This window comes from Adiantum capillus-veneris, chromosome 1, assembly GCF_014529385.1.
Source record: "Adiantum capillus-veneris isolate H3 chromosome 1, ASM1452938v2, whole genome shotgun sequence".
Lineage (NCBI taxonomy): Eukaryota > Viridiplantae > Streptophyta > Polypodiopsida > Polypodiales > Pteridaceae > Adiantum > Adiantum capillus-veneris.
The window spans coordinates 43,723,868-43,751,381 of record NC_140931.1 but is presented as its reverse complement, the minus strand read 5'-3'; the positions used below and the strand labels follow the sequence as shown (position 1 = coordinate 43,751,381).

Below are 27,514 nucleotides of genomic sequence, written 5' to 3'. Positions count from 1 at the left end.
CATCGATGAAGCTGAAGTCATGGAGCCGGAGCAAGTATTGTTGCATCGGTTTCGACATGGTTCGAAGAAGCAAGTAAGACAATACTTTTTGAAGTTTAAGGATCGAGGAACCCACGAAGCGGTGTGGGTCGACGAAGAGTTTTTCAAGGATTATCCAGAGTTGTTGGCAGACTACAAGGAAGCTATGCAGCTCGGTACCAGTACCTCACTTTAAAAAGGAGGGGATGTCACGTGACACATCCAACCCTATGTGTCCGTGGACAAGCTACATCATAACAAGGATTCCGTCAGTCCAGTCAGTCTAGATTAGAAGTGATCTGGCACTTATGTGAGTCTATTCGTAGGCCGTGCATGCCCAATCACTTAGTGTAGATGCATATCCTCTGGTTGCACACAGCATGATCGTAAGCATTTCCATCAGAATCCTTCAAGGAAATTTTCCAGTGCATTTAGCCTATTTACCTATTTTTGACATTTTTCACTTATTAATTTGAGTGACTTTTGTTGGAAAGTATGTAGAGCAAATTGGGTAAGATAATATATAAGCAAACCAAGCTTAGCACTATTTGGCAGATGAGCAAGGAGAACACAGGCCTTCGGCCGACAGGTTTCTCCTTCTCTCTCAGCAAGACTCCCCAACCACTTGGGGCGATTTCCCTCCTGCAGGATCCCTAGCGTTTTTCCTCACCATCACTTGGCGTTTTCAGCAGACACACCATCACCAAGTAACAACTGTCACCATCGCCTAGCGTTTCCAGATTTCCCCCATCGCCCACCATACCTTAGCGTTTTCAGCACCAAAACGCAGCAGAAAATCAGCGTTTTCAACAACCCAAATCAGCGTTTTTTCAGCAGTAGAAATCAGCCCTGAATTCAGCGTTTGAATCGCAGCAGATTTCAGCCTTGAGCGTTTTTGGACAGCAGATAAAGACCTTCAGTTTTCAGCCCTAGTGTCGGCCTCGTCATCTCCGTCGTCGTCAACTTGCATCAGTTTCATGCATACACTTTGTACCAGTTTGTGCAATCAATCGTAGACCACTCTCGCCAACGAGAGTGGGCCTTCGGAGGAGGGTTTTACAACGTCTCTGGTGTCGTATCTCTTTTCTCTCTCTATCTCTCAGTCTCATACACTTGGACGCACAGTATCCACTCACTTTGTTCGTGATCATTGCACTATCATTAAAGACGGAAGGCTCTCCCTTCCATAAGAACAAAAAGGAACCTTGAGCACATTATGGAGCACTCATCTTGAGAAAGAACAACATTCATTCCGCTGCACCTTACACCAACCCCATATAGCAGGAATATAGGTTGTATATGGCACATCATTACACCACAGTTCAATTATTCCCTCGAAGCAATCGGCATGGCTGAATCACAAGATGGCAAGAACTCTATTCCACCTAAGGACCCGATAGCAGTTCTTAAAGAGTAGATGGCAACACTTTCTACGAGCCTCGCATCACTTCACACTCGCTTGGAGGAGATGCAGACGCAAACCTCTTCATGGAGTCATACTACTACTACGCAAACTATTCATGCTACTTCTCCGCCATCTTCTTTTGAAGCTATAGTGGTTGACCAAGAAAAACCACTCAAACCAAAGGCTTCGAAACTCAAATTTTCTCACCCAAAGCATGGTTTCTCAGAGACAACTAGACACAAAATACCTTTGTGCGAGCAACAAAAGTCTCAGCATGAATATTCTTGGAAATACTACAGTTCTAAGCAACCAATTTCTTATTCGAATCATCAACAGCAAAAGTAGCAATATGAAGCTTCCAAAGGATCATCCGCAATATCAAGATGGGCTTCTTTAGTTGCCCATATATCCGATCCTATTCGAGTACTCGGTCGTGAACGCCACGACGTTGGACAAGTTCCCCTCACGAGCCATGCCCTACATTTAAGTCTTTCTTGTTTGATGGTGGTACAATTGAAGATTTATTGATCCTTTCCTTTTGCAAGAGGATCCTTCAGAGGTCTAAGAGGCAATAACTCCCTCGACCTCCCCCTTATCAATTGGAAGCTTTAATACCCGCTGAGAAAGCTGAAGATTCAGAAGATTCCAGTTCTTGTGTGACAACAGACAAGCACAGGACCCCTTCTATGGCCGTGATCCAGACAACAAAAGTCGCCTCATCACTGTCCTTGCAGAATACAGTCTTTGTTTCTGAACAAATACAAATGCAGTGGTGAATGATAATTTTTCAAACTTGAAGACTCCAGTCCTTACCTTCAGCGACGATGCAAAGGATAAATCAAATGCAGACTGTTGCAGCTTGACGTGAGTCGCTACAATTGAATCGTTGGACACAACTTCTTCTATTGATAAACCCTTACAGATGGATGTACCTCCAAATACTACTCTGTTTGAGTCCACAACATCCGTTCAAGAAGATTTTACTGTTCCAGATAAGCCAATGGAATACGTTACAGATTTCCAACCAGTGGTCATCACTCAACAGAAAACTCAAGTCAGTTTACCAATAATTTCACTCGAAGCAGATACATATTCAATCTTTCATTGGATAAAGCTCGAAGTTACAAATGACTTTGGCAAAGGCACTTATCAAGTTGCAGATATGATCGGTTTTCAGTTTGGCAAAATAGTCATGGTCAATAACAGTGCCATGACATGGACTTAACAGAAAGAGCTTTGGATGCAGAAGCACTACAAAAATATATTTCCTTCTCCCGGAGTTTTCTTCAACTACCCTGGGTTCTATTCAAAGAGGATGGATGCAGTATTACATCTACTCCTAGTTGTAGATATGCGAAGTGTCATGCCAAGGAGGACCCTACGCTTGGATGGTCACACCCCTTCGTTCAAGAGACGTACCTCTTCGCCAAAAGCCACACTCCTTCGACGACTGGTCACACCCCTTCGCTCTACGGGTGTGACTCTTCGCCCAATAGTTGCAGCTCTTCGCCGGAAGTATGTGTCTTTACGTCTAAAGTCATGTCTCTTCACCACGAGACGTGTCTTTTCATTTGTGTCTCTTCGTCTCCTATTTAAGGAGCCTATTGTACTCAGTTTTAGGCAGTCAGTCAGTCATTCAACCAATCAACACAGAGTCTTCTAAGTCTTGTTTTTGAGTTCAGTTCAAGTTTCTTAAGTCTTAATCATGAGTTTAAGTACTTAATTAAGGATTAGCAACTAGAATCCTTACATATGATCCATCATTTGATTGAATGTGGTAGGAGCATTGGTTAAGCCGGAAGGCATGACCATAAAAACATGAAATTCAAAGGTTATTCAAAAAACAATCTTATGCACATCCTTACGTGTTATGCGTATTTTATAATACCCACTCTTTAAGTCTATACAACTGAAGATGCTTGCACTCTGCAGCTTATCGAAAATGTCATCGATTCAACTAAAGAATGTACCCGTAGTTTTCTTGGATTATGTTCGTATTATTGAAGATTCGTCTGCGGCTTTGCTAATGTAGTAGGACACTCCATGACCATGTCTATACAACTAAAGATGCTTGCACTTTGCAGCTTATCGAAAATGTCATTGATTGTAGTTTTCTTGGATTATGTTCGTATTATTGAAGATTCGTCTGCGGCTTTGCTAATGTAGTAGGACTACTCCATGACCTTGTCAAAGGTGGTAGCGGAAGATGCAACGAAGACAAGAATTGGCTCGTGATCCGGTGGGTACCTCGACTCCGATCTAGAACACCCGCAATGCCAAACATATGAACCAGCTGTGGAGAAGAGAGATCACTGAGGTAGAAAGAGACAGAACATTTGAGAGAGAGAGAGAGAGAGAGAGAGAGAGAGAGAGAGAGAGAGAGAGAGAGAGAGAGAGAGAGATTTGAGAGAGAGAGAGATCTGGGAAAGGCTCTCCACGTTGATAACAATCTGCTCATACAAGTGACCAAGGGTGGTCCGGCATAGAACTGACATGCCCAATGGATAGACCTGAGGCAGACACAACTGCGACCGCTACTAACAGAGCCAACTGCTCCTGCACACGAGACCACTGACACAGTCTCGTCATGGGCTGCCCTAGCCTCCTGTGGAACCGAGGCTCTGGTGGGATCTCCTCTTGGTAGGAAAGCTGATTTGAAGGGAGAAGGAACCGGATTGGGGCTGCCCTATGGTGTGGCTGCCCCATGAAAAACATGGATTTTCTCCTCTTGTATGCCTGCACCATGATGGAGGTGCTCTGCATTTGCATGATCATAGCTCCTCCAAGCATCTGCACTTAGAAGGAAAAACGCTAGAATGATGTGGAAAAACGCTAGGGCTGAACTGCCCCACCTGCCCCTCTGCATCACCTAGGGCTGCCCTCTAGGGGCACCTTGTGCTCCCCAGTGCCTGTACACACCTGTGTCCCCCAAGCGCTCCTGCCCTAACTATATAGCTCCCAGCTCCCATAGTTCAGGTTGGCTAGGCAGCCAGCACCCACGACCTTGGTAAATGGGGGAATAGGTGTGAAAAGGGCAGTAGATGAAGTGTGGGCTCCAGGAAAAATACCAGCTGGGATGGGAAAAATACCCCCACCTTGCAAAAGCCTAATGGCCATGGAACTGAGCCAAAACCTAAGGCTGAACATGGCTAGACACGACCCGACATGAGAAACCTACCTAACACTGGTCAGACACAGCCACAAAACAGTCCTCACTCCCTAACACCTGTCCCTAGGAGAAACTGGGACCAACTAGACGAATCCGGAGAGATGCCTAAACTCCAACATACCTGACAAAAAAGAAGATGCTATGTGCGATAGAAGTGATTTATGGTGATAACTCAGATTGAGTGCTCAGTGCGTGCTCAAGATTCGTTTTACTTCATGAAAGAGTTCCTTTTACTCATGAATGCTTGATGGACAATCGTGCAAATGCTTATGCTATGTGTAACAGGGACGGGCACCACGTGCCAACAGAAAAGAACAAATTGAACAACTTTAAGCATTTCAGATAACAAGTGAATTGAAAGAGATGCATGACACACGAGATAGGGAGTGGCGGAGTTCCTCGCCTAGAGAGCACTGGCCCAAACCATTGGCGCCCCTTTTGGTATTTTTTTATATTGCTTGAACTCAATACAATGCTGGTACTCTGTTTTCTGTACTCCCACGCAGAGACGTGCCAGAGACTGAGCCCATGGCACATATTTAAAGGCCCTTGGCCTTTCAAAAGCAACTACATGAAAAGCATCAAGAAAGCATCTGGCCTCCCAAAAGCAACCTAGCGTAATTTTAGGCATTTTTGTACAGCGTGCCACGTTATCATCCACGAGCGTGAAACGCGGGATTCCGTGTACTTGCCACACCAGCCTATCAGCGCAAATTGCGAGCATTTGTACATCTGCTACGTCAACGGGTTCCACGCGATTTGTGTGTGTTGTGTAAGTGGGTCCTGCTTTATTTAATCTCTTTAGGTCACTTGGGCCCCTTCAGAGGGGGTCCCATAAGTTGGTGGGAACTCTTCTTAAAAAATAGGCCACTCGGCAAGACTTTGCAAGTTGGTGAAACTTCTTTTGCTGCTTCTTCTTCTACTACGTCTAGGGTTTAGGGCCCTCTGTCGAGATCTGTAGGTTGGCTCTGTTCTTCAGTGGCTTGACACGTCAACAGTTTGTGAGACCGTGATTGTGTCTTGCCAAGGAATGACCATTCTAAACCACCAAATTGCTCAAAAGTTTGGGACAATCTAGCTTGATGGTTGCTCCTAAATGCCCTACACATGGGTTGGAGCCATGTGAGAGCTTGATGACCAATAATAACACTGAAATCTCTACCATACACAAAATGCTTCTCATACTTTAGAGAATGAATGAAGAGAGAGGTTCCTTATCATGCAATGATTGATGCTTTTATGAACTATTTGACTGTGTACTGAGAGATGTTGCTGGAGTGTGTGTTCTATCTCCTTTCAAAACATGAGAGTGAGAGATTAATGGGCAAGAAGGAATACTTTGCTCACAACGAATGATCATTAAGAAGGAATACTCTGCTCACATTGAATGACCACGCAAGGGACACATTCAATAGAGAGAGCGAGCGTGTTTTCTTTCCAATCAACTTGGGGGCTTAAGCTCACGAAACCACTTAATACCGAAAATTATATCACATCCAGAGAAAGGAGACACAACAAACTTACGACGAAAACCTACTTTTTAAAACTGAGACTTGTACTTTTGGACATTCATGCGTGATTGAAGAACACATGCTAGGAGCAAATCGAGAAACTGCAATGAGGTCCACAGGAATAGCTTCTTAACGTGCGTTGTTCACAAGAGAATCACTAATCGTCTAACGCATACGCTAGGATCAAACAAGATCACAATGCGTTGACCATTCACATGATCATAACACTTCATGAGAGATTTATCTAGATGATCATTAGAAACTTGGGACGCACTACTTGACTCATTTATGATACTAATAGAAGATTTGGGTTCTTCCTTAGGACTCATGTGACCTTTACTCGGTGCGTTCTTTCAGATTTAACCAACCTCCTACTATTTCTTGAGCAGATTTTTCATTAGGTGTCAACTTTGGGGTTTCCTAAGTTTTAGCCTTTTTTTAAAATCATTGTTAGGTGAAGAGTTTTGTGCTTTAGGTGTAGTGGAAGATTGAGAAGGAGAGGTAGTGTGGTTCTTATCATTGTTCTTACCATTCTGTTGATTCTATTGGTTTTGAGGGTTCTACGAGGTGCTTGACTTGTTCTCCTTGGACTTACCTTTGTTGTGCTTCATTTCTTGCTCGAGTGCTATCTTGACGACGCAATTGCACACCAATCTGCAAAATACGGTTAGAAAAAGACATAACGGGAGTCCCATTTTGCTTGATCAAGGTATTGCGGTGACATAAAATGAGCCTTGAACGTCTCTTGAAAGTTGATCCAATTGTAAGACAGTGGTTCCTCATCTACGGCATGCTCAAGATGTTTGGTCAATTGTGCCTCTTGCTAGGCTTGATACCAATTAATGGCATCGCCCCGCACATACATAGCAACAGTCAAAACTTTACTATTACTGTTTTTCTTGCTAGTAGCAAAATAAGCATCAAATGGATGCAACCAAGAATAAATCACCGATGAATCCATCCTACCATCGTACCTATTGAAAGTCAACTTTTCAGTGACTGGATTGTTGGAGTCGTCTCTACTTGGTCTACGTGATGACTCGCCGGCCACGTTTAGTGGATCACTCTTTGAGGAGAGCATGTGCAGGACCAAGTCTTGCATGCGTTGGTCTCGCAGTGCCTCACGCTCTAGCTCCATAGCTGCCCTCCTCTCTTCAGCCGCTATGCGTCGAGCTTCGCATGCTTGCTCACGCTAGAGCTCTATAGCTACCCTTCTTCAGCAGCTACACGTTGAGCTTTGCGTCTCCTCTCTAGAGCCATGCGTTCCCTTTTCATGGCGGCCTGCTGAGCCTCCTTTTCCCTTTTGGCTTTGGCTCGCTGAGCTTCTTTTTCCTTTTTGGCTTCAGCTCGTTGAGCTTCCTTTTTTCTTTTGACTTCAGCTCGTTGAGCTTCGTTTTCCCTTTTGGCTACGGCTTGCTGAGCCTCCTGCTGTAGCATCATCTCCATCATGGACTTTACCAAAGCCTCCTTAAAATTTCGTGCAATCCGTGGCGTAGATGGGGGATTATGAGAGGTATCAATTCTATAGGCTATGTCTTGATTCTTGTTGTAGTGTGGTTCAATACACTCTATTGTGCTTGGATTGCCTCTGTTCTTGCTTGTGCGAACACACTTGATCTGCGGCGTCCTCTTAGGAAGCTGACTCTGTGTCCTCTTCTACAAGTCACTCTATATCATGAGAGCTGTTCCATCCCTTGTATGTTTGGCACTAGTCCATCTTTCGATTTTGATGGAAGAGAAGCATGCTGCACCACTGTTGACTCGCTTTACGTTAGTCTTGACTTGTCTTTCAACTTCTACCTCTGTCATCTACTATGGTGCGGGTGCTGGTATCATCTGCTGTATCTACTACTATTCCACTGTCTACTCGAGCTACTTCATTATTGATCTCTCATACTACTGTTGTGAATCCCCACTGTGGTACGTGATGGAGCTAGTTAGGCGTGCATGCCACGGTTGTATTTTATGGAGCCCATTTAGCTGCTTTTTCCCTCTAGAATTAGTGTGTCGTCACCCTTCCCCCGAGTTTCTGTTCTAGTCCCTTTTATTGTGTATGTTTTGTCCTTTATTTGTAGACATAAGCTGTTGTATTTGGATTTGTCTCATAGGCTGGCCTCTACAAAGCATTGATACACCTTTGTTTATTTGTTTCTTTTTCTCTCCTGCCACATTGGCACTATCAGTTTTCTAAAGTCAAACTCATTATGTTTTTCATTTATGGATCGGTTATCGTGGTAGTCATTGGATTTCCTGTTGGGCTAATATACTGTGACAGCAGGCATGGGATGAGACGTCAATATCATTGTCAGCTGGTTGTGACTTATTCATGCGATATGTGACTCGAACTTCAGCATTAGAGTACGAAGATATCCGCGCTGGGAAAGCTCGTCTTATTGAACGAGGGGAACGGTTTGGTGAAATTTCCTTGAAGGTAACTTCGTCAAATTTTGTGAGCCTCTGTTCTGTTGGCAAATTTTGCAATCCTAAGGAGATATTTAATACGCAAATTAAGTGTCTAACCTTCTCTGGTTGTGATGTTATTAGGCTAGGAAAACAATTGCCATGCTTGGACAAGAGTTTGTTCGTGATGGGAGCACAATATTAACACATGGGTTTTCAAGGGTAGTTCTTTCAATTTTGAAACTTGCGGCAGCTAACAAGAAACACTTTAGTGTCATATGCACAGGTGCTTATAAACGACTGTTTTTTCCCTGGACTTAGTTTCCTTTTTTTGAACTATCTTCCTGTTTTTTCCATTGGCATTGTTGCAGTTGTGCGTGCACATTAACACTGCTATTCTGGTTGTATTCATGTTTTTGGGAGACACCAGAGGGGAGGCCAGATAGCACAGGAGTGGAAATGGCAAAAGAAATGGTTGCAATTGGTGTTCCCGTAACACTCATCATTGATTCTGCAGTAGCGTATACTATGCAAAGTGTGGACATGTTATTGATGGGTGCAGATGGGGTTGTGGAGAGTGGAGGCATTATCAACATGATTGGGACGTATCAAGCAGCCATGGTGGCACGGAGTATGAATAAGCCTGTGTATGTTGCAGCAGAAAGCTATAAGGTAACAATCTGTTTGAAGTTTTCCTGAAGCTTTGTGTCTGTGTGGGAGATATTCCCTTGCATAGTACACAAAGATTTTGTTACATGCAAATACTAAGTGTCTCATTTTTCACAGTTTGCAAGGATGTATCCTCTGGATCAAAAAGACATGTCACCCTCTCCTCGGCATGTGGATTTCCATGTGTCTTTACCCGCACCTGTGCAAGTTGAATGCTCAGCTCGAGATTACACGCCTCCTCAGTTTTTAACTCTTTTATTTACAGACCTTGGAGTATTAACTCCGTCTGCTGTGAGCGATGAACTAATACAGCTGTATGTTTAGTTGTAGACCACTTGAATAGTTTTAGAATGGATCCAATTTTGCCTTCATTATGATTCTCAGGCTCAACAAACTGCTGAAGTATCTTGTAAGGTCATTAAATCTGAAATTCCAGCATTATTATACCATGATTTTTGCATGTGGGTTTGAGATCTGAGGTGAACTGTTTTTTTTTGTTGTAGAGCTCTCATGGGCCAGAGACCTCCTTAGTATCAGTGTGACTAACAACCTTTCGGAACTTAAATCATTATGGACTAGTCTCACTCAATTTTGGAAAAGGTAAGAGTTTGAAAGTACTTCCTATATATATATTTGCGGAAACGAAAACGTGCAAGACGGCCTAGGAAAAGAAAGTTTTCATTCATTAGTTTCATCTATATCTTTTAATGCTAGGTATAAAGTCGATATTAAGATCATTACCTTTTTCTAGGAAGTTGTTCCCCTCTTATTTGCTATAGCCAAACAAGTGCTGCATGACACATATTCACCAAATTTTTCTTAATACCACAAATAACATTGCTGCTTAAGCGGACCCGGCTCTCACCAAATTCAAGGTAAATATATTAGTAATTTCAACTATTTTGTCAGTGAAAATAGAGGTGTGGTAGTTTAGCTTGGAGTTTGCAATAAATTGGTGGTGCTTGAATGCTTTATTGAGGTTTTGTCAATATTAACCTTGATGGCAGCTCTGACTCAGTTTATATAATGAGGCTATAAGTAAATATTTCAATGCATCTGTTTTTGTCAATGTTGTGCCATGCTTGCTGTTTTGCTGTATTTGCCCTTTTTGGTATGCTGCAAAGACGTGGCTTAAAGGAGAAGGGAGATGCAAATTTTTGAGTGCGTTTATTTGAGGTCTTCATGTGACTTTCTTTTCTTTTTGATTCCAAATGGCCATTGAAGGCTTCCTTTTTTGAATCGAGCGCGAAAAAGAATATGATGCTTGAAAGTGAATGGCTCAATGGGTGCATGTGCTTCATAAAGAAAACTTGCTTAAATAGCCCAATGTGCATGCTCTTTTATAAAGACAACTTACCAATTTGCACGACGGGTTTGGCATGCTCCTCCAAGAGAATGCCTGTTGAAACTTCTCGAAATTTTGAAGAAGATTGCTATGCAAATTGTTTGGTGACCCTGTTGAGTGTCTTAAAGTGTTTTTGGTCTGCATCTGCCTCCCAAAGTTTGGTTCTAATATTAGACTATCATCAGATATGCACCTGAAGCCCTGCTCTCAGTATGGATTTTTGCCAAGAATTGATTGAGTACCTTGTCATTTTCTTCCTCCTTGTGGCCTGTCTAGATAGCTCCCAAGCTTCTGAGACTCTAATACAAATGCCAAAAGTTTGGAGGTATTTGCTTCTTTGTGTGTTGTCTCTCTCTCTCTCTCTCTCTCTCTCTCTCTCTCTCTCTCTGTGTGTGTGTGTGTGTGTGTGTGTGTGTGTGTGTGTGTGTGCGCGCTCGTGTGTAAAAGGAGGTCCTAAGTCCTTTTTATTACATAAGTGGATTACAAAAAGGAGGGCTTAGGTCCTGTCTATTACTTCAATGGATTACAAAAGGATTGCTTATGTCCTTTCTCTAAAAGGAGGGCTTAGGTCCTTTCTATTACATTAGTGGCAGGAACCTGTAGGCATTCCAATAGCTGGAACTGGAAATGAAAAAAGACATAGGATATAACAAGGACAAACCATAAGGGAAAACCCACCTGGGAAAAAATAGAAAGGCCAAACCATAGGGGAAGAATCACCAATGTGGAAGAGATATACTAGTGGTACAACAAAAGTTGGAGACTACAGAGTAAAGGATGTAAAAGAGAGCAGTAGTAGAGACAGGTCACCCGAACTTGGGAAGACTCTATTATTAGACTTTGGATCTCCAAGGGCAAAAGGCGTACTCCAATAGAAGGTGCATTACCACAAAGAAGACGAGAGAGAGAGAGAGAGAGAGAGAGAGAGAGAGAGAGAGAGAGAGAGAGAGAGCCTCAAGCCATCCCTTGCAGCAATCGACAGGGCTATGCCACTCTTCAACCTACAAAAACATCAGCATGAGATTGGACAAAGCCTAAGGTGAGGCTCATAACCCACCCACTAACCCTTCAAAACCACACCCCAAACCCACCCTTGAAGGCATCCACCAAATAAGAGAAAAACTAGAAAGACTTGTAAATAGAGCAAGCATAGCAAGAAATACATGCACACTCCCCCTAGATGTGAAAGCTCACTATGCCAGATTCTTACATGTCTAGAAATTTGTCCTTTTTTGTTATTCACTAGCTCTTTACTTAGGCAAGAATTATTTGTACAAGGCTTTGCAATGTTGCTTAAGCACACATGTTAGCAAAGCAATCAACCCATGCCCATGTGCGTGCGGGCACACACACACACACACACACACACACACACAAAAACAAAATGGAGGTGCGCACGAGAGACTCACATGCAACAAACATCCCTGTTTAGAAAAAGAAACAATAGGCAAACAATAAAACATCGTAGGCTTCACATGACCATTTCTCTACGAAGTCAATAATTGATATAACATCATTGGGAAACTTCAGCAAGAAATCTTTGAAGTATTGAGCCTGTCACCAAAAGACTATGTTATGTTTGATGAAATTTTTGATATAATTTAGAAACACGTCAAGAACAACAACACTTAGTTCTTCTCATTTCCACCATCATCAACTTGCCCAATAACAACATCCATGAAAACCTTAGCAGATGATACCTTGCTATCCACTAAAATCTCGTATGGGAAGAATATCAATTTGGTTACCCCACAATGGGAACACTCTCCAAACAAGCATTTCTTTGCATGATACTAACTTTCAATAGGCTATGCGCACAATATGGATTCCCACATACTACTAATGTTTTGACATATTGTTTGATTGGCAAAACACTAACTTGGATCATTGCTTCCACAACAAATGGAGCATGTACAAAGGTGACCTTTTCCATGATGCCCATATTTGTTTGGCCGCACCTAATTGAAAGCCTCTTTGAAATATAGCAAGTCGCAAGAGAGAGCTCCATTATACAATGAGTCTTCTTGAATCTTTGGGAGAGTTCAATCTATGGAATGAAACAATTCCAAGTTATAAGTGTCTAAGTTCAACATCATAAAATATTGAGAAAAGCAAAATGGTGCAGACACCCAAAGTGGTGCTATTGACTACTAAAACTAATCCTTTACCCTCTCAAGGTACTAGAAAAGGCACTTTTGCACTTGACATAGGCTTGGGTACCATTCCGTGCCACTTTGGGTACTTATTAAGCCACTCCTATAAAACATGCTAAGAAAATGGGTATTTCATATAGCAATTCTCAATGTATCAAAAGTACCTAATTTGGGTACCTTGGATATTGTAAGAACTGTTGCCATGCCCTATAGCACCAAGCTTTCGTACTCACAAAGTACCAAACAATAGTATACTACCATCAACAATCCACATGGGTTTGGTACTAAACATGGAACTTCTTGTACTTCTAGAGTGCTTCATGAAAGAGAATATCAACTTGGTACTTTTGGTATAATATGAAGCCTTTTGGTACTATAAATAACCAATATGTCATTTGGTGTTGGGAAGAAGCCATTAAAGCACCAAAGGCGGCCTTGTAAGCCAAATTGGTACATAGAATTAAAAAAAAAGTGTACCTAAATAAGACTACAAACTCTTCCTTTGGTTTATAATGTACTGTTATGGGAAGTATTGAGTATCAAGATAGTACCAATTTGGTGCTAATGAGAGCTTCAAGAGGCCTTTTAGTACTTTAAGTTGGCTTTTGTATATTGTAAGTTCCTCATGGTGTCCACTTTGGAACCTATACTAGGTATACAATGCTTACACCAGCCACTTGCAATATAACAAATTGTCAAATTTGAATGTCCACATAGCCCTGGAGCTATACAAAGGGGTTTTTCTACCATTGAGTGCTCCCATAGTGTCTTGGGTACTATTTCTTGGTACTTTGGTAGTGTATGGATTGAATGCTATAAAATGTAATACTATTTCCAGGTACTTTGGTAGTGTTTGGATTGAATGCTATAAAATGTAATATCAAAGTTGGTACTATGTAAAGAATGGGGAGGTGTACATGGTACTTTTGCTCTCATAATAGAGTCATTGCTATGCAACTGAGTAACAAAACTAGTCGTGTACTAAGAACTTTTGTTTATTGTATACAATAAAGACAAATACCAAAACTAATAGCGTACTGAGCATTTTTGTTTATTGTATACATTACAAACATATAAATTTTTTGGTACTAATATGGATCCACTAGCTTCATGCAGAGAACCAAAAGTTTGGTACTATATGGAACCACTACTAAATGGAACCGTCTACAGTATTAGCGCATATGGCACACCTCACCAATTGTTATCACTATTACTACTTTTGGACATTGTATTAGATTTTCTTATGTTTTATTCTTAAAAACCATTCAAAAGGAGCACTGTAATAGAGCTCTCCTTTACCTACTATTCATTAGGAGAAATTTGGACTCACTTTTGGGCCCTATAAGAAGTTTCAAGTCATAAGAAAATGTTAAATAACACATTTTATGCGTTTCTTTTTGAATCAACAAAATGACATATTCTTTGTTAGGTAACCGCCGCCTCTCGTTTCTTATCCTTCATTCTCTTGTCAAGAATCCAACTAAACGTATGACTAATGATTTGAAATGCCAACACACAAGTGTTCCCTCCAAAAACTTGATTCTGAGTCGTCAGTCTCAAGCTATCAACTCTAAACATGGAACTAATGATTCCAAACACGAACTTACAAGCCTTGCCTCCCAAAACTTGAGATATTTCATCACCACTCAAAGCAAGAAGAACACACATCATCTTCACATTGATATATTGCAAGAGTACGCACCATTGCACAAACGTAAGAGGGAGTTTTTGTTATCTCAAGGGAATAAAGAGCTAAGAAGGATGAATAGGGAGCATCATTTGGATTTGTGGAATGATGGATCTATTTACCCAAAGGATCCAACAACAAATGTGCCACCTCCCTTTGCTAATATTACTAACCTTTTACATTTCACAGGCGATAGCAAGAATGGACTGTTGGGCTACACTCAACATTTGAAAATGCGAGGATTGAATGTAGAAAAGCAAAGAGACTTTCTAGCGATGGAGAACATACAGTTGAAGAAATTGAATGAGGCATGCGCTCAGAAGGTTTTATCAAATAGAGAGACAATCCAAAACCTTGAGAAGAAAATCACAAGTTTTCTTGAGAAAGACACCATGCTTGGGCGTCAAAAAAGAAAACGTTATCTATGCAACATAGAGAGTATGAAGACTGGTAGTGGCGGACTGAAAAAATGAATACGATCTTTAAGGTAACTCAAAGTTTGTTTCTGCTTTTGTATCCTATATATGAAGGAAAACCAACTAGAACCAATGGAAGTGCAAGAAATACTTGATGAGAGCGGCATCTCACAGTCATCAGCTACATGGCACTCTTCAAAGCATTAGCGAAAAAGTCTCAAAATAAGTTATAGAGAAACTCATTATTACCAAATCCATCATATGTAAAGGCTACACATTGACACACAAACAATGAGGTGTTTGAGAAACTTGGTTCACCATTCCATATTGAAGCAACATTCTTGGGCAAGGGTGGTAGAGAGGTACAATATAACAAGCACAATAATCTCTTTGTTGATCTTGCAACATTGCAAAGGTATGCAATTCACTTCTTTGATACGAGTCAAGAGGAGTGCACAATGGGGTTCTCAAGTTTGCTTTGAAACTCGACAAGTGCAAGGTCATAAAGAACAGGAAGCTGGAGAAAGTCACCATTACCCTCATGAACAGAGCTTTAAAATTTTCAAGAACCAAAGAGGACCCATGATACTTCAACATGCAGTTTGAAAACAATATTTGACACTAGGATCATTTGAGATATATATAGTTCAATCTATAATAACAAAAATATTGTCTGTATGGTTCTTGATTTTATGTTCCCATTTTTAATTGCAGGTTGATAAGGAAGATTTTAAAGTCCTCCATTGGATTTTTGGTCAAACCCAAATTCCTTCTATCATCAATGAACAAAGAAATGGAGGTGTGATTTAGGTGGAAGGTTTTGGTGACTATACAATCGAATGGCACATGGAAGGTGACTTAAATACTCTTAAGTGCATGTATAACATAACACAGAGTGCAGTTGTGGCAAATCCATGCTTATATTGTATGGTTGATGCCCAATCTTTTGAGAGTGTGCAATGGACTAGAGCTCCCAATAGACATCTTCAAGATAAATCTTTTTAGCCTAGTGCTTGATATGCCTCTGAATAGATTTCGAGTTTGTACACTTTATGCACTCTACAAAATAATTGAAAAGGTGGTTCATTTGTACATATATTTTGCATGGACCTTAAAGCTAAAATATGAGTTGAAAGAGTCATCAAAGCATTAGAGGGTGTTAACCCATGATGCCATTTTTTCCATATTTTTACTTATGGCTGGGCTTGTTGATCCTGTAGATTTATGGTCAAGGGTTGATGATCGCCGATGAGAAGTGCACTGGACTTATTTAGTGCTAACTGACTATATGTGGGTGCCCATATGTGAAAGGGACGAACCCATAGATAAGGATGGTAAACCTAGTATTTTCTCATTCTATAGGTACTAAGATTTGATCTTGCCTTATCCTCTTGGTCTGTCTGTCCGAGAGAGAGAGAGAGAGAGAGAGAGAGAGAGAGAGAGAGAGAGAGAGAGAGAGAGAGAGAGAGAGAGAGGACGTAGACAATCCAGAAATGGCCATGTAGCAGCTTCTTCCTCTCGGCGCGTGCATGATTCCCTCATGCGACAACAACTCATGAGGTGAGTGACATGTCGTCTGTAGTCGTAGAGCTTGTCTGTGTGCATAGGTAGTGTGCTTGCTGCCTCTGTGGCTTGCACACACCTTTGAGCATGTTCCTTGTTGTTGAAATTTTTGGCGCCGTTTTCGTGGAACCGCTCTGTGCCAAGTTCCAACTATAGCCGGCATTCTGTGTGTTGAGGTTACTTTTTGCATGTTTGAAAGGTCGGGAACTGTGTGTATGTTGTCTGTGTGCAAGTTTGAAAGGTTGGGAAGTATGTTTGTGTTGTCTGTGTGTGCGTATGTGTGTTCTTGTTAGTGTAGGCTCTGCTAATTTTTGTTTTTTTGTTAATCTAGACTCTACTAATTTCTATTTTTTGTTGATTTAGGCTCTGTTAATTTTTGTTTTTTCTTGTTAATGTTGGGGTTGTTTGAAGTGAATTAGTGAACTATTTTCTTTGAAAACTAATTAGTTATAAAAAAACAAATAACAATTTACAAAAAATGTAAAAACTTCAACTAGTTCCCGTGTGGGCGAGAAAAAGAAATAGCCCCATTGGCCCCGACCTTGTCTTGATGTTGACTAATATATATAGGAAGTAGGATCCTCTATAGTTATCTTTCAAGTGAAGGAATATATACCCCACTTCTCAAGGGAAAAAGAAAGCATGTGGAATTTAGGTTTCACCTTTCCCTCCACAAGACTCTTTTTGACCTTTCCCTTTTGTCTACACGCACAAGTAGAAATCGACTATTTTAAGGGTTAAGAGAGCTCCGGATAGCCTAATTGTGTGTTTTAAAGCATGCCATGTTTCTCCAAATGATACACTTGTTTTGAGCTATCATAAGACCTATTCCACATCACACACATCAAACAACAAGAAAAAGAAAGAAAAGCATAGTGAAAACGACCAAAATAGCTAGTGTGGAGGCCTCTTAGGGTACTTGTCAATGCTTTTAGGGTACCCGCGTCACATGTATTTACGCTTTGAACGAGTGCGAGAGTCTTAGAAATTAGAGAGTGCCTCAAATTACGCAGATACCCATTATCCACCCACGTTAAGATCTGGGCCTTTGCCTCGGACCCAATGTAGTGCAATCCAAGACCCACACATTGTGGGGGCTAGTGACTCTTCCTCTGATTTCAACACGATGGATGGACACCCTACCCCATATCCTAAAAATACAAAAAAAGAAAAATATCTCGACCCCCAACCAAGTGCTGGTGTGTAATGGAAACCATTAGTCGAGCCACTCGTTTGGAGCCTACAACTAGTCAAGTAAACAAAGGCGACAGGGTGGTAGATTCGCCTTTCACATCTCATGTAGAACGTATACTCCCCAAGAGTGTCTATGTCAATATCCTATCCCTTGCATTCACTAAAGACTCTACACAACAATCACCCTCTAAAGTTCTATTATCCAATGGTAGGAGTCTTGTGGAAGTACACGAAAATGAACGATATATGCAAGCAGCTAGGGAAAAGGGAATTGAGAGCTTACATGTTATAGAACAATGGCGAGCCATGAAGGAAAAGGGGCCCCTATGACCACAATCATGCCAATTGAGCAATTGAGTGCTCTCGAATTAGTAGTCACTGAGGCTCAGACCATAAGGTGTTACCATATACATGTGGTAGTGATGTGTGTGAACACACTAGGACCGCCGGGGCATTTTTTCCCTCTTTAGGAGGTTTTTTCCCCTGTGCATTGTATATACACCCATCACTCTAGGGCTATCTATCTTTCCATTGCACACTAAGTAACACACTCTCTATTGTGTGCCTTGAGCTTCCTTCGTCTTCTCCAAGCTGTGTATGTTTCTCTGCAACCCTAATTCCAACAATTGGTATCAGAGAAGGTCACGTCCTCTCGGGCTTAGTCGCCAGCTGCTCCAGCACACGCCTACTCACTTTCTCCGATTTCAGTGAGATTTGGCGAGCGTTCTCCTATTTCGGGCAGTTTTCACATCAGGTGCAACATTTACCATGGCTGACAACAACAACACAGATGTGTTCAAGATGTTTGCTGCTGAGGACAGGTTGGATGGGGATAACTACCCTATGTGGGCTTATATGATGCAACATGTTCTTGTGTCAAAGGGTGTCTGGAACATTGTGCAGGGCATTGATGTACGTCCTGGTTCTGAGGATGTAGGCGATGTTGAGGATGTTGCAGGTCTTGCTGCAAGGATTGCAGCTGTAAGAGTTGTTTTGCCTACGGCAGAACAAGCTCGTTGGGATGTTAAGGATGTGCAGGCTCATGCATTGATTGCGTTGTCTGTGAAGCGCACCATTGTTCCTCACATCCGTTCAGCAAAATCAACAAAACAGGCTTAGGATATTTTAGCAGGTCTTTATGCAAGCTGCAATGAGGCTAAAATTGCTTTGCTGCGTAAAGAGCTGGAGTCGAAGATTATGCATGAGGAAGATGACATGGACACTTTCCTTGCTAGTGTCAACGATATCAATGAGCAACTTATTTCTGCAGGTGAAGTCATTTTAGACAGTTCCCTTGTGCAGACTGTTCTTGATGCCTTACCAGATTCTTACCAGACTTTTGCTAGTACTTGGAGACTTATGACCCAAGGAAATCCTGAAGTTGTCAAGTTTGATGCATTATGCACATTGCTGTTGCAAGAGTCACTTTCCAGAAAAAACAGGACTAGGCAGCGTGCAGTTGAACAGGCTTTTATTGATTCTCAAAGAAAGGGTGGTAACAGTAATGCAGCCACTTCTTATGGTTCTGCTGCGAGTGGCAAAAATTCTGTTCCTAATGCTTCTGCTGGCAGTACTTTGTCTGGCAATTCTGGTGATAAGGGCAAAAAGAAGATGCGTTACCATTATTGTAAAGCCAATGATCACTTGATCAAGTCGTGTCCTAAGTTGAAGGCCAAAGAGGCTAAGAAGAAAGAGGGTGGTTCCACTGCAAATGCTGGTTCCACTACAAATGCAGCCATTGTTGAGTCTTCTGTGAAAGGAGATTGTGTTGCTGATGTTGATGCAGAATGGGCTTTTAGCGCAAAGTGCACTTACAATCCTGTTGTCCATGATGCATGCTTGTCAGTTGCTGCAGATTCACATGTGTGGTATTTCGAGAGTGGTGCTACAAAGCACATTACTTCACATCATGAATTGTTTACCTCTCTCGAGTCTGTCCCTCATGGGAATTCAGTCACTTGTGCCAACAACGCCTCTTATCCAGTTCAAGGAGTTGGAAAGATTGTTCTCACTGCTGCTAATGGCAGTTCCTTCACACTTGTTGATGCACTTTATGTACCTGGGATCAAGAAGAATCTCTTGTCTGTATCCGCACTTGCTAGACTTGGACTTGTAGTCAAATTTGTGGATGACAGATGTGCAGTTCATGATCTCAGTTTTGGTGATGAAATTGTTGCATCCGGGCTTTTGTGCCGTGGGCTGTATAAGCTCACTTTGTATGACAAGTGTGGACAAAATTTTGCAAATGCTGTTGCAGATTCAAGGGCTATTTCAGATGCAAAACTTTGGCATGCACGTTTTGGTCATCTGAATTTTGCCAGTTTGCTGCGTTTGTAGAAATCTGATATGGTTGCTTCTTTGCTGCCTCTTGAAGGACCTGTCAAACATGTTTGTGAAGGCTGTATTTTGGGTAAGATGCAGCGTTCTAAATTTCCAAAGGATAGTTCAGTTCGGGCCACATGCAGGCTGCAAAGGATAGTTCAGTTCGGGCCACATGCAGGTTGCAGCTTGTGCATAGTGATGTTTGTGGGCCCATGCAAACTCCGTCCTTGGGCAATTACCTGTACTTCGTGACTTTCATTAATGATTACTCCAGGCATGCATGGGTATTTCCACTTAAAGCGAAGTCCGAAGTTTTTATGTGCTTCAAACAATTTCTGGCTATGGTTGAAAAATGTCTCGAAATGTACTATGGGCACCCTCCGTTCCGATCGAGGGGGGGAGTATATGTCTCATGAATTTAATGCATTTCTGGCTAGTCGTGGGATAAAACACCAATGTACAGTGCCTTATACACCTAAGCAAAATGGTGTTGCTGAGAGGAAAAATAGGTCACTGACGGAAATGGCACGATGTATGGTCAAAAGTCAAGCTTTGCCGCATTCTTTTTGGCTTGAGGCCATTATGTGTGCCACATATGTACTTAACAGGTGTCCTACGAAAGCTTTGCAGTCTATTACTCCATATGAAGCATGGCATGATAGAAAACCTTCTATTGAGCACATGCGTGTTTTTGGCTGTTTGGCATATGCTTTGGTGCCACAAGTGCAACGCAGAAAATTGGATGATAAGGCTGTCAAATGTATTTTTGTTGGTTATAGTGCTGAAAGCAAAGGTTACAGGTTGTATCATCCGCAAACAAAACGTATTCTGGTTTCTCGGGATGTAGTGTTTGTGGAAGATTTTGTTCAGCCCTTGCTGTCATGTACTAGAGACAGTAATGTAAGCTCACAAGACATTTATGACACTTTGTTGCCTCTTTTCAGTGGTGGAAATACGAATGTAAGTTCCAATGAGGCAAATGTATAGCCTATGGGGGTTTCTGAAAATGTTCTAGATCAGCCTATTACTGATGTAGATGTACATGATGTACTTGATGAGGAAAGGGCTGAAAATGAGCAGGCTAGAGGTATGACAAAATGGCTGGTGCACACTTTGCGTGACAGTAAATTGGATGCACCTTTGTCTAGTTGTACTCGTTCAAGCTCTCGCCATGCATCTTATGCATCAGATTGTTATGCTTTGGCTGCGTCTAGCTTACATGATGTTGAGGAGCCTCTGACTTTTGATGAAGCACAAAATTCAGAAAATTGGATGACTGTCATGCAATCAGAATATGATGCACTTATAGAAAATGACACATGGACTTTATGTGATTTGCCTCCTGGCAAAAAGGCCATTGGTACGAAGTGGGTTTACAAGTTGAAACGCAAGCAGGATGGTGAGATCGATCGCCATATGGCTCGACTTGTTGCAAAGGGTTATGCACAACAAAAAGGCATAGATTATGAAGAGACTTTTTCTCCCACTTGTCGTATGACTACTGTGCATTTTCTATGTGCATTGGCAGCTCATTTTGGTTGGGATGTACATCAATTAGACATTGTTACTGCTTTCTTGAATGGTGACATATTTGAGGAAGTTTATGTAACGTAGCCTCGCGGTTTTGTCATAAAAGGACAAGAGGACAAAGTGTGCAAATGTAACAAGGCTTTGTATGGGTTGAAGCAATCTCCTCGTGCTTGGTATGAGAAAGATGAAACTCATTTGGTCAAACAAGGCTTTCGTAATAGTCCAACAGAAAGCGCATTGTATGTAAAGCGTGAGGGTGATGTACTTCTCATTGTGGTTCTTTATGTTGATGATTTGCTGATCACTGGACCAAATGAGAGACATATTGCTGAATTTAAGGCTGATTTGAATGCTACTTTCAAGATGAAAGATTTGGGGCTGTTGCATCATTATTTGGGTATACAGTTTAAGCAGTGTGATGGTGATATTGCCTTGTGTCAGAAAAGTTACATAGAGACATTGCTATGTAAGTTTGGACTTGAGGATTGCAAACCTATTGCCACTCCCATGGAAATAGGTTTGAAGTTGAGTCTACATGATGCTGGTGATCCTGCTGATGTCACTCTTTACCAAACTGCTGTTGGCTGCCTCATTTATGTATGCAACACGAGACCGGATATTCAGTTTGCAGTCTCACAGGTCAGCAAATTTATGCATAGCCTAGGGTCTAAGCATTGGCAGGCTGTCAAGAGGATTTTCCGCTACCTTAGTGGCACTTTACATCTTGGCTTGTTTTATCCCAAGGGGGGATCATTGCCGCCAGACTTACATGCTTTTTCGGACTCAGATTGGGCTGGTTGTTTTGACACGCGAGTGTCCACAAGTGGTTTTTGTTTCATGCTTGGCAGTTCATGTATATCATGGTTGAGCAAGAAGCAACCTACTGTGGCCACTTCGAGTTGTGAGGCTGAGTACAGGGCAATCTTCACAGCTACGGTTGAGTGTGTATGGCTCAGACGCCTTATGGCTGATTTGGGTGTTGGACAGGACACTGCCAACACTATCTACACTGACAGTCAGAGCGCATTGGCAGTTGCGAGGAACCCAGTTTTTCATGCTCGCACAAACCACATTGAGGTGCATTACCACTATGTCAAGGAGAGGCTCTCAGCAGGAGAGATCAGCTTGGCTTATGTGCCAACACAGGAAAACCTTGCAAATCTTTTCACAAAGGCATTGTCTCGTGAGAAGCTTGAAGCTTTCCGCAAAGCTTTGGGCTTACTCCCCTTTGTGGACTGATCCTGTCCTCAGGGCATGGCACTTCCCTTTACTCATGTGCCAGCTCTCGTTCACCGCATCACTCCAGGGGGGATTTGTTACCATATACATGTGGTAGTGATGTGTGTGAACACACTAGGACCGCCGGGGCATTTTTTCCCTCTTTAGGAGGTTTTTTCCCCCGTGCATTGTATATACGCCCATCACTCTAGGGCTATCTATCTTTCCATTGCACACTAAGTAACATACTCTCTATTGTGTGCCTTGAGCTTCCTTCGTCTTCTCCAAGCTGTGTGTGTTTCTTTGCAACCCTAATTCCAACATAAGGAGCCACAATGCCTCCAATTCAAGGGAAAACTCTAGCATGCCAAGCTTAGAGGGGGTATTTCTCAATGAAAATTGGGAGTATGAACTACAAACCGAGACTTTGGCTGATGTGTACACGGGCCGACCATGTGGGGTTGGTTAGATGTTGTACAATCACATCTCACTAGGAATAATGCTATCTATTGATATACAACATGCATGTATCAGACATTGCCTTCATATAGATATAGACGAAGGTGATTTTAGATTATCGTAACGGTAAAAAAAATTGGTTGATTGAAAAAAAAGGCATAACTTTCATAGAACTCATCCAAAATTTTTGGACCTTAGCTCTTTAGAATCCATTTTTCAAGATCTTTCCAATGATAGACCATATCATGGGGTTCTGAGGAATATTTAGAGGGATGTATCAGGTTGCTCTCCTTTGTGTAGCTTTGATGATGTGGCACCCTTAAAAGGCCCATAAAAAGACCTTATAGTTTTCCTAATGGGTACCACAAGTCTAGAAGAGCGGCAACGGATGGTCTGTGATGTCATCCATAGGGTTGTCCAATTGGAGAGGCAAAACAAGGGGATTAACATTCCTTCGACCGTTCTTATGAGATTCTTAGATACGGGAAATGCCAAACAACCAACCCTATCACAAATGGAGACTCCCTCAGTAAGTCCCATGGATCCTTTATACGTTGTTTCACCTGAAGTCTCAGTATAGTCTGAGCCCATAAGCAATAGTTTTACCTTTCCAAATTTAGTTCATCTTTCTCTCGAAGACACTATGGCTACCATGACTATCTTAGTAATGAGCATGGCAAAAAGGACACCATGGACCTCATTCGTTATTAGTAAAGCACCGCTACCTAGTAGCACAGTACCTACAACAATACATACAAGTGTATATCAAGCATATGTACCTGTTGTCCCTCATGCTCATGTAGCTCCTACACCCCCAATTATTCCAAGGGCTTATACTCAACAATGGAATTATCCAGGCTCTTATTCAAGTGGGGGCATTCCCGTTAGCAATAGCATGTCAGATCCTGCACATGTTATGCACATGGCTATACCTGTGAACTTTGGACCACCACATAATACAACACCGTATGAGGCATGGGACCCAAGGATTGCTCGTATGCCAAGACCAAGGCCAACCCCCATTCTACATGCAGCTCTAGGAGCACCTACACCGGCTATACTTGCTCATTTAGGAGATTTGGCAGCATTTGCTCAAACTATCGGTTGTAGATAATATGCATAGCATACCTGAGAGAGAGCCTAGAAGTAAAGCGATACAAGTGGCCAAGCTCACATAGAAACTCAACAGTGACGGAGATGTTAGAAAGCATATTGAGGTATTTGAACACATGTGAAATTCCTTGGAAGAGCACAATGAACTACATAAGTGTAAGGCCTTGAACTTGACCATGAGAATAGGGAGGCTGGAGATCGGTATAGAACCTTAGGGGTTTAAGAGCGTACGCATTACCCTACTCTTAGGATATTGTTCTTGAAAGACTTCATACGAGAGGGTGTAATTTGGGACGTAACATCTCAACTCCAAAAAGCTAAAAAGGAGGAAGGGGAGTTGGTGAGAGATTTAATTAGTCGTTTGAAGCATTTGCATTCTTGTTGTATCCCAAATGAGAGTTTCAACGATAATCAACTACTCGAGAGATTCATTAGAGGATTGCAACATGAGGATATCTACAACGGACTAGTCATAAGAGGTATCACTAACTTGGGAGGCAGTCACTACCAATGCAATCCAACTAGAAGACAATTTAATGATCGTAAGAGCCAGAGTATCTTCTCAATCCAAGTCTACTAGCTCACAAGTGTTTGAGCATGAGCCGATGAAAATAAAGCCAATCGTGAAAGAGCCAAAGATATTTGAGATGACTTTGGATGATCTCACCAAGGCTATCCAAGAAAGCCTTAGGGGTAATCATACTCCACAAAACAATCAAATGTATCCAAGAAGGGAGCAACAATGGTGCTCTGTTTACTTGGGACCACATAGCACCAGCGAATGCCCTACCTTTAGAGTGAAGTTTAATGGGACTTGCAATGCGTGGTAGGTATGTCCATCATCAAGCTAAGGATTTCCTAGTGCTTAAATGCATAATGGAAAATACACCGCCCTTAGCCTAGACAGACTCTCCTAGTATTCCGACTTTAATACTTGCCCTACCTATGGAGTAACCATCCTATAAGAATGCAAAGGAATGTTGCACCAATGAAAACAAGTCAAGGGAGCACATTGGCAATGCCAATACTCACTTGTAATTGTTGTATCATAGTTCATTTGATTGCCCAATGTTCTAATAATCCAAATGCACCAAAGATTACACCATTTAGCTTGATTGAGATTACCAATGGGACACCACAAACTACACCTATAGTATTTAGTGAATGAACTCGCATGGTTGATGTTCCAAAACCAAAATTACATCCTTGAAGAGAGAGATGCTTCATCAATTGGCAAAGCGAGGAAGAAGAAAACACCAAAGGAAGAGATCACTAAAATCTATGAATTCAAACCCTAGTTCAAAGACCAACATAGGGACCGGTGATGGCCCCGTGTATATGAACGATCTTGAAGATGATTCTGATTCAATAGAAACTATGGAGATTAAAATTGACACCATAAGGGAGAAAACCAATGAGGACCACCTCGAGAGAAAATCAAGCAAAGACACGATTAGAAGAGGACATAAGGAAACCACTCCCATACCATTGATGCAATGAGTATCTTCAATGCTAATCAAATCATGCAAGAACCTCCAAAAGAAGCCACAAGGACCAAAACCCAAGGAAACCATGAGGAAAATTGGGACTTACCCAAACCCTATAGAGAAGATTGAGCGAGTCAAGCATTTAAGGAATTTGGTAGAGGAGACCCAAAGAGGGCTTGAGCCAGCAGAACCTAGGAGGATTAGAATTACAGATACAGTGTTCCCCACACAATCGAAACCTCAAGGAGATCCCAACCCACTGGCCATACCTAGTATCATCTAGGAAGAAAGTGAGATCAAAACACTAGAAAGTGGGCATACTGCTTTCTTAATTATAAGAATATCTAGTGAGGGAATACCTGACCCCATCAAAGAAATGAAGATCCCATCTTCACCAGCCTTAGGTCATGGACTAGAATCTCAAAAAGTGCACTTGAATATTGCCAAATTAACAAATTTCATGGCTTCTAAAGTTAAAACCACTATCATGTCTAAATTGTATGGGGATCCAAAGCTTTTTCTAGCTCTTTGAGCATTTCAATGGAGAATTAAAAGTCAGTCTACCACAATTTTCACAAATGAATAGGCCCAACAAAATCCCGATTGAGGAGGAACGCTTGGAACCACAACCCAAACCAGATGAAATCTCAATTGTTGAAATACCTGTTAGAAAGTTGGGGCAATACTTTGAAGTTGTGATGAATCTAATGCAACCCTATCAATCACTACTAAATGTTTAAATCTAAAGTGAATCCTTGATGGTGGTGTGGGAGTGAGCATTGTAACAAAAAGCTGTTGGGAATCTATGGGAAGGCCTCATCTTGAAGTCACAAACGTAGTGATAAAAATGGACAATGGATCTATTGTTACAACGATTGGAATGCTGAAAGATCTCAAGATCAAGGTACTTGGACACAAGGTAAATCATATCTTCAAATTTTTATAGATTTCTCCAAGCATCTTATGTCATTTGAGATGATCTAGGCTTCCTTTCTTGAGGGAAGCAAAAATGGTGCATGACTGGTCCAGATACCATGTCAACTTACAATTCCAAGACTCCGTCATTCAAGTTGATCTTGTAAGCAATTGAGCGCATCCTTTAGGAAACAAGTTTATAGTTGGCAATCGATCAAACACCACAATTCACTCAGCTCCATTCAATTATTGTTACACATGTTAAAAGGGCACGGATATTCGGGAAGACTCTCCTTATATGGATGTCATACCTGGAATGGCTGAGTCAAGACAATATTGATTGGGTACACCTCGCAACAACCATAGACACTTGGGGTAATAGAGGAACATTTTGGGTAACATCTGATGGGGAAAGAAAATTTCAAGTTGCACCAATGAATATGTTAAGTACAATGCATATACCTTCTCAGGATGCAAAGAGTGAAGACCTGAATGAAATTCAAGTTACTAGTGCCTCGAAAGATTGTGATAAATGTGACGCAAAGACTAAATTACTGATAGAAATTGATTCTGAGTTCAAGTTGGGAAACAAAACCCTCAAAGCCAAGTACCACATCCTATAATGATGTATCCTGGAGTGAAAAAGACTACCACAAATGAGGACAAATCCAATGATTTTACGTCTGAAGCAACCCCAAAATAAAAAAACTAGACAAGAGGACTAAAAGATATAAGAGGCAACAATATCAAGAAAATGTACATTCTAGGATAAAAGAAAAGAGATACACCGCAAAATGGCTCAATTATGTGGGGGCATGTGATGCTCATCAAAAGTTGGTAGACAATCAGGGTGAATATCTCTAGAGTGTCATGTGGTGCAATCCGCGACCCCTTGACCTTGCACAATTAGAGATCACAGAGAAGCCAAAAATGAGTTGTA

At 41.6% G+C, this 27,514-nt stretch overlaps 1 protein-coding gene across 1 annotated transcript in view; it reads left to right on the top strand.

Moving 5' to 3' along the window:
* Window positions 1-9,621, top strand: part of LOC147464623 (uncharacterized) — a 29,707-nt gene extending 20,086 nt beyond the window's left edge. The window contains exons 2-5 of the mRNA XM_086516054.1: window positions 8,382-8,534; window positions 8,648-8,789; window positions 8,934-9,175; window positions 9,290-9,621. Coding sequence (XP_086372180.1) covers window positions 8,382-8,534; window positions 8,648-8,789; window positions 8,934-9,175; window positions 9,290-9,496 — 744 coding nt within the window. The 3' untranslated portion in view covers window positions 9,497-9,621. The remainder of the gene's footprint in view (window positions 1-8,381; window positions 8,535-8,647; window positions 8,790-8,933; window positions 9,176-9,289) is intronic.
* The last annotated feature ends 17,893 nt before the right edge of the window (window positions 9,622-27,514 follow it).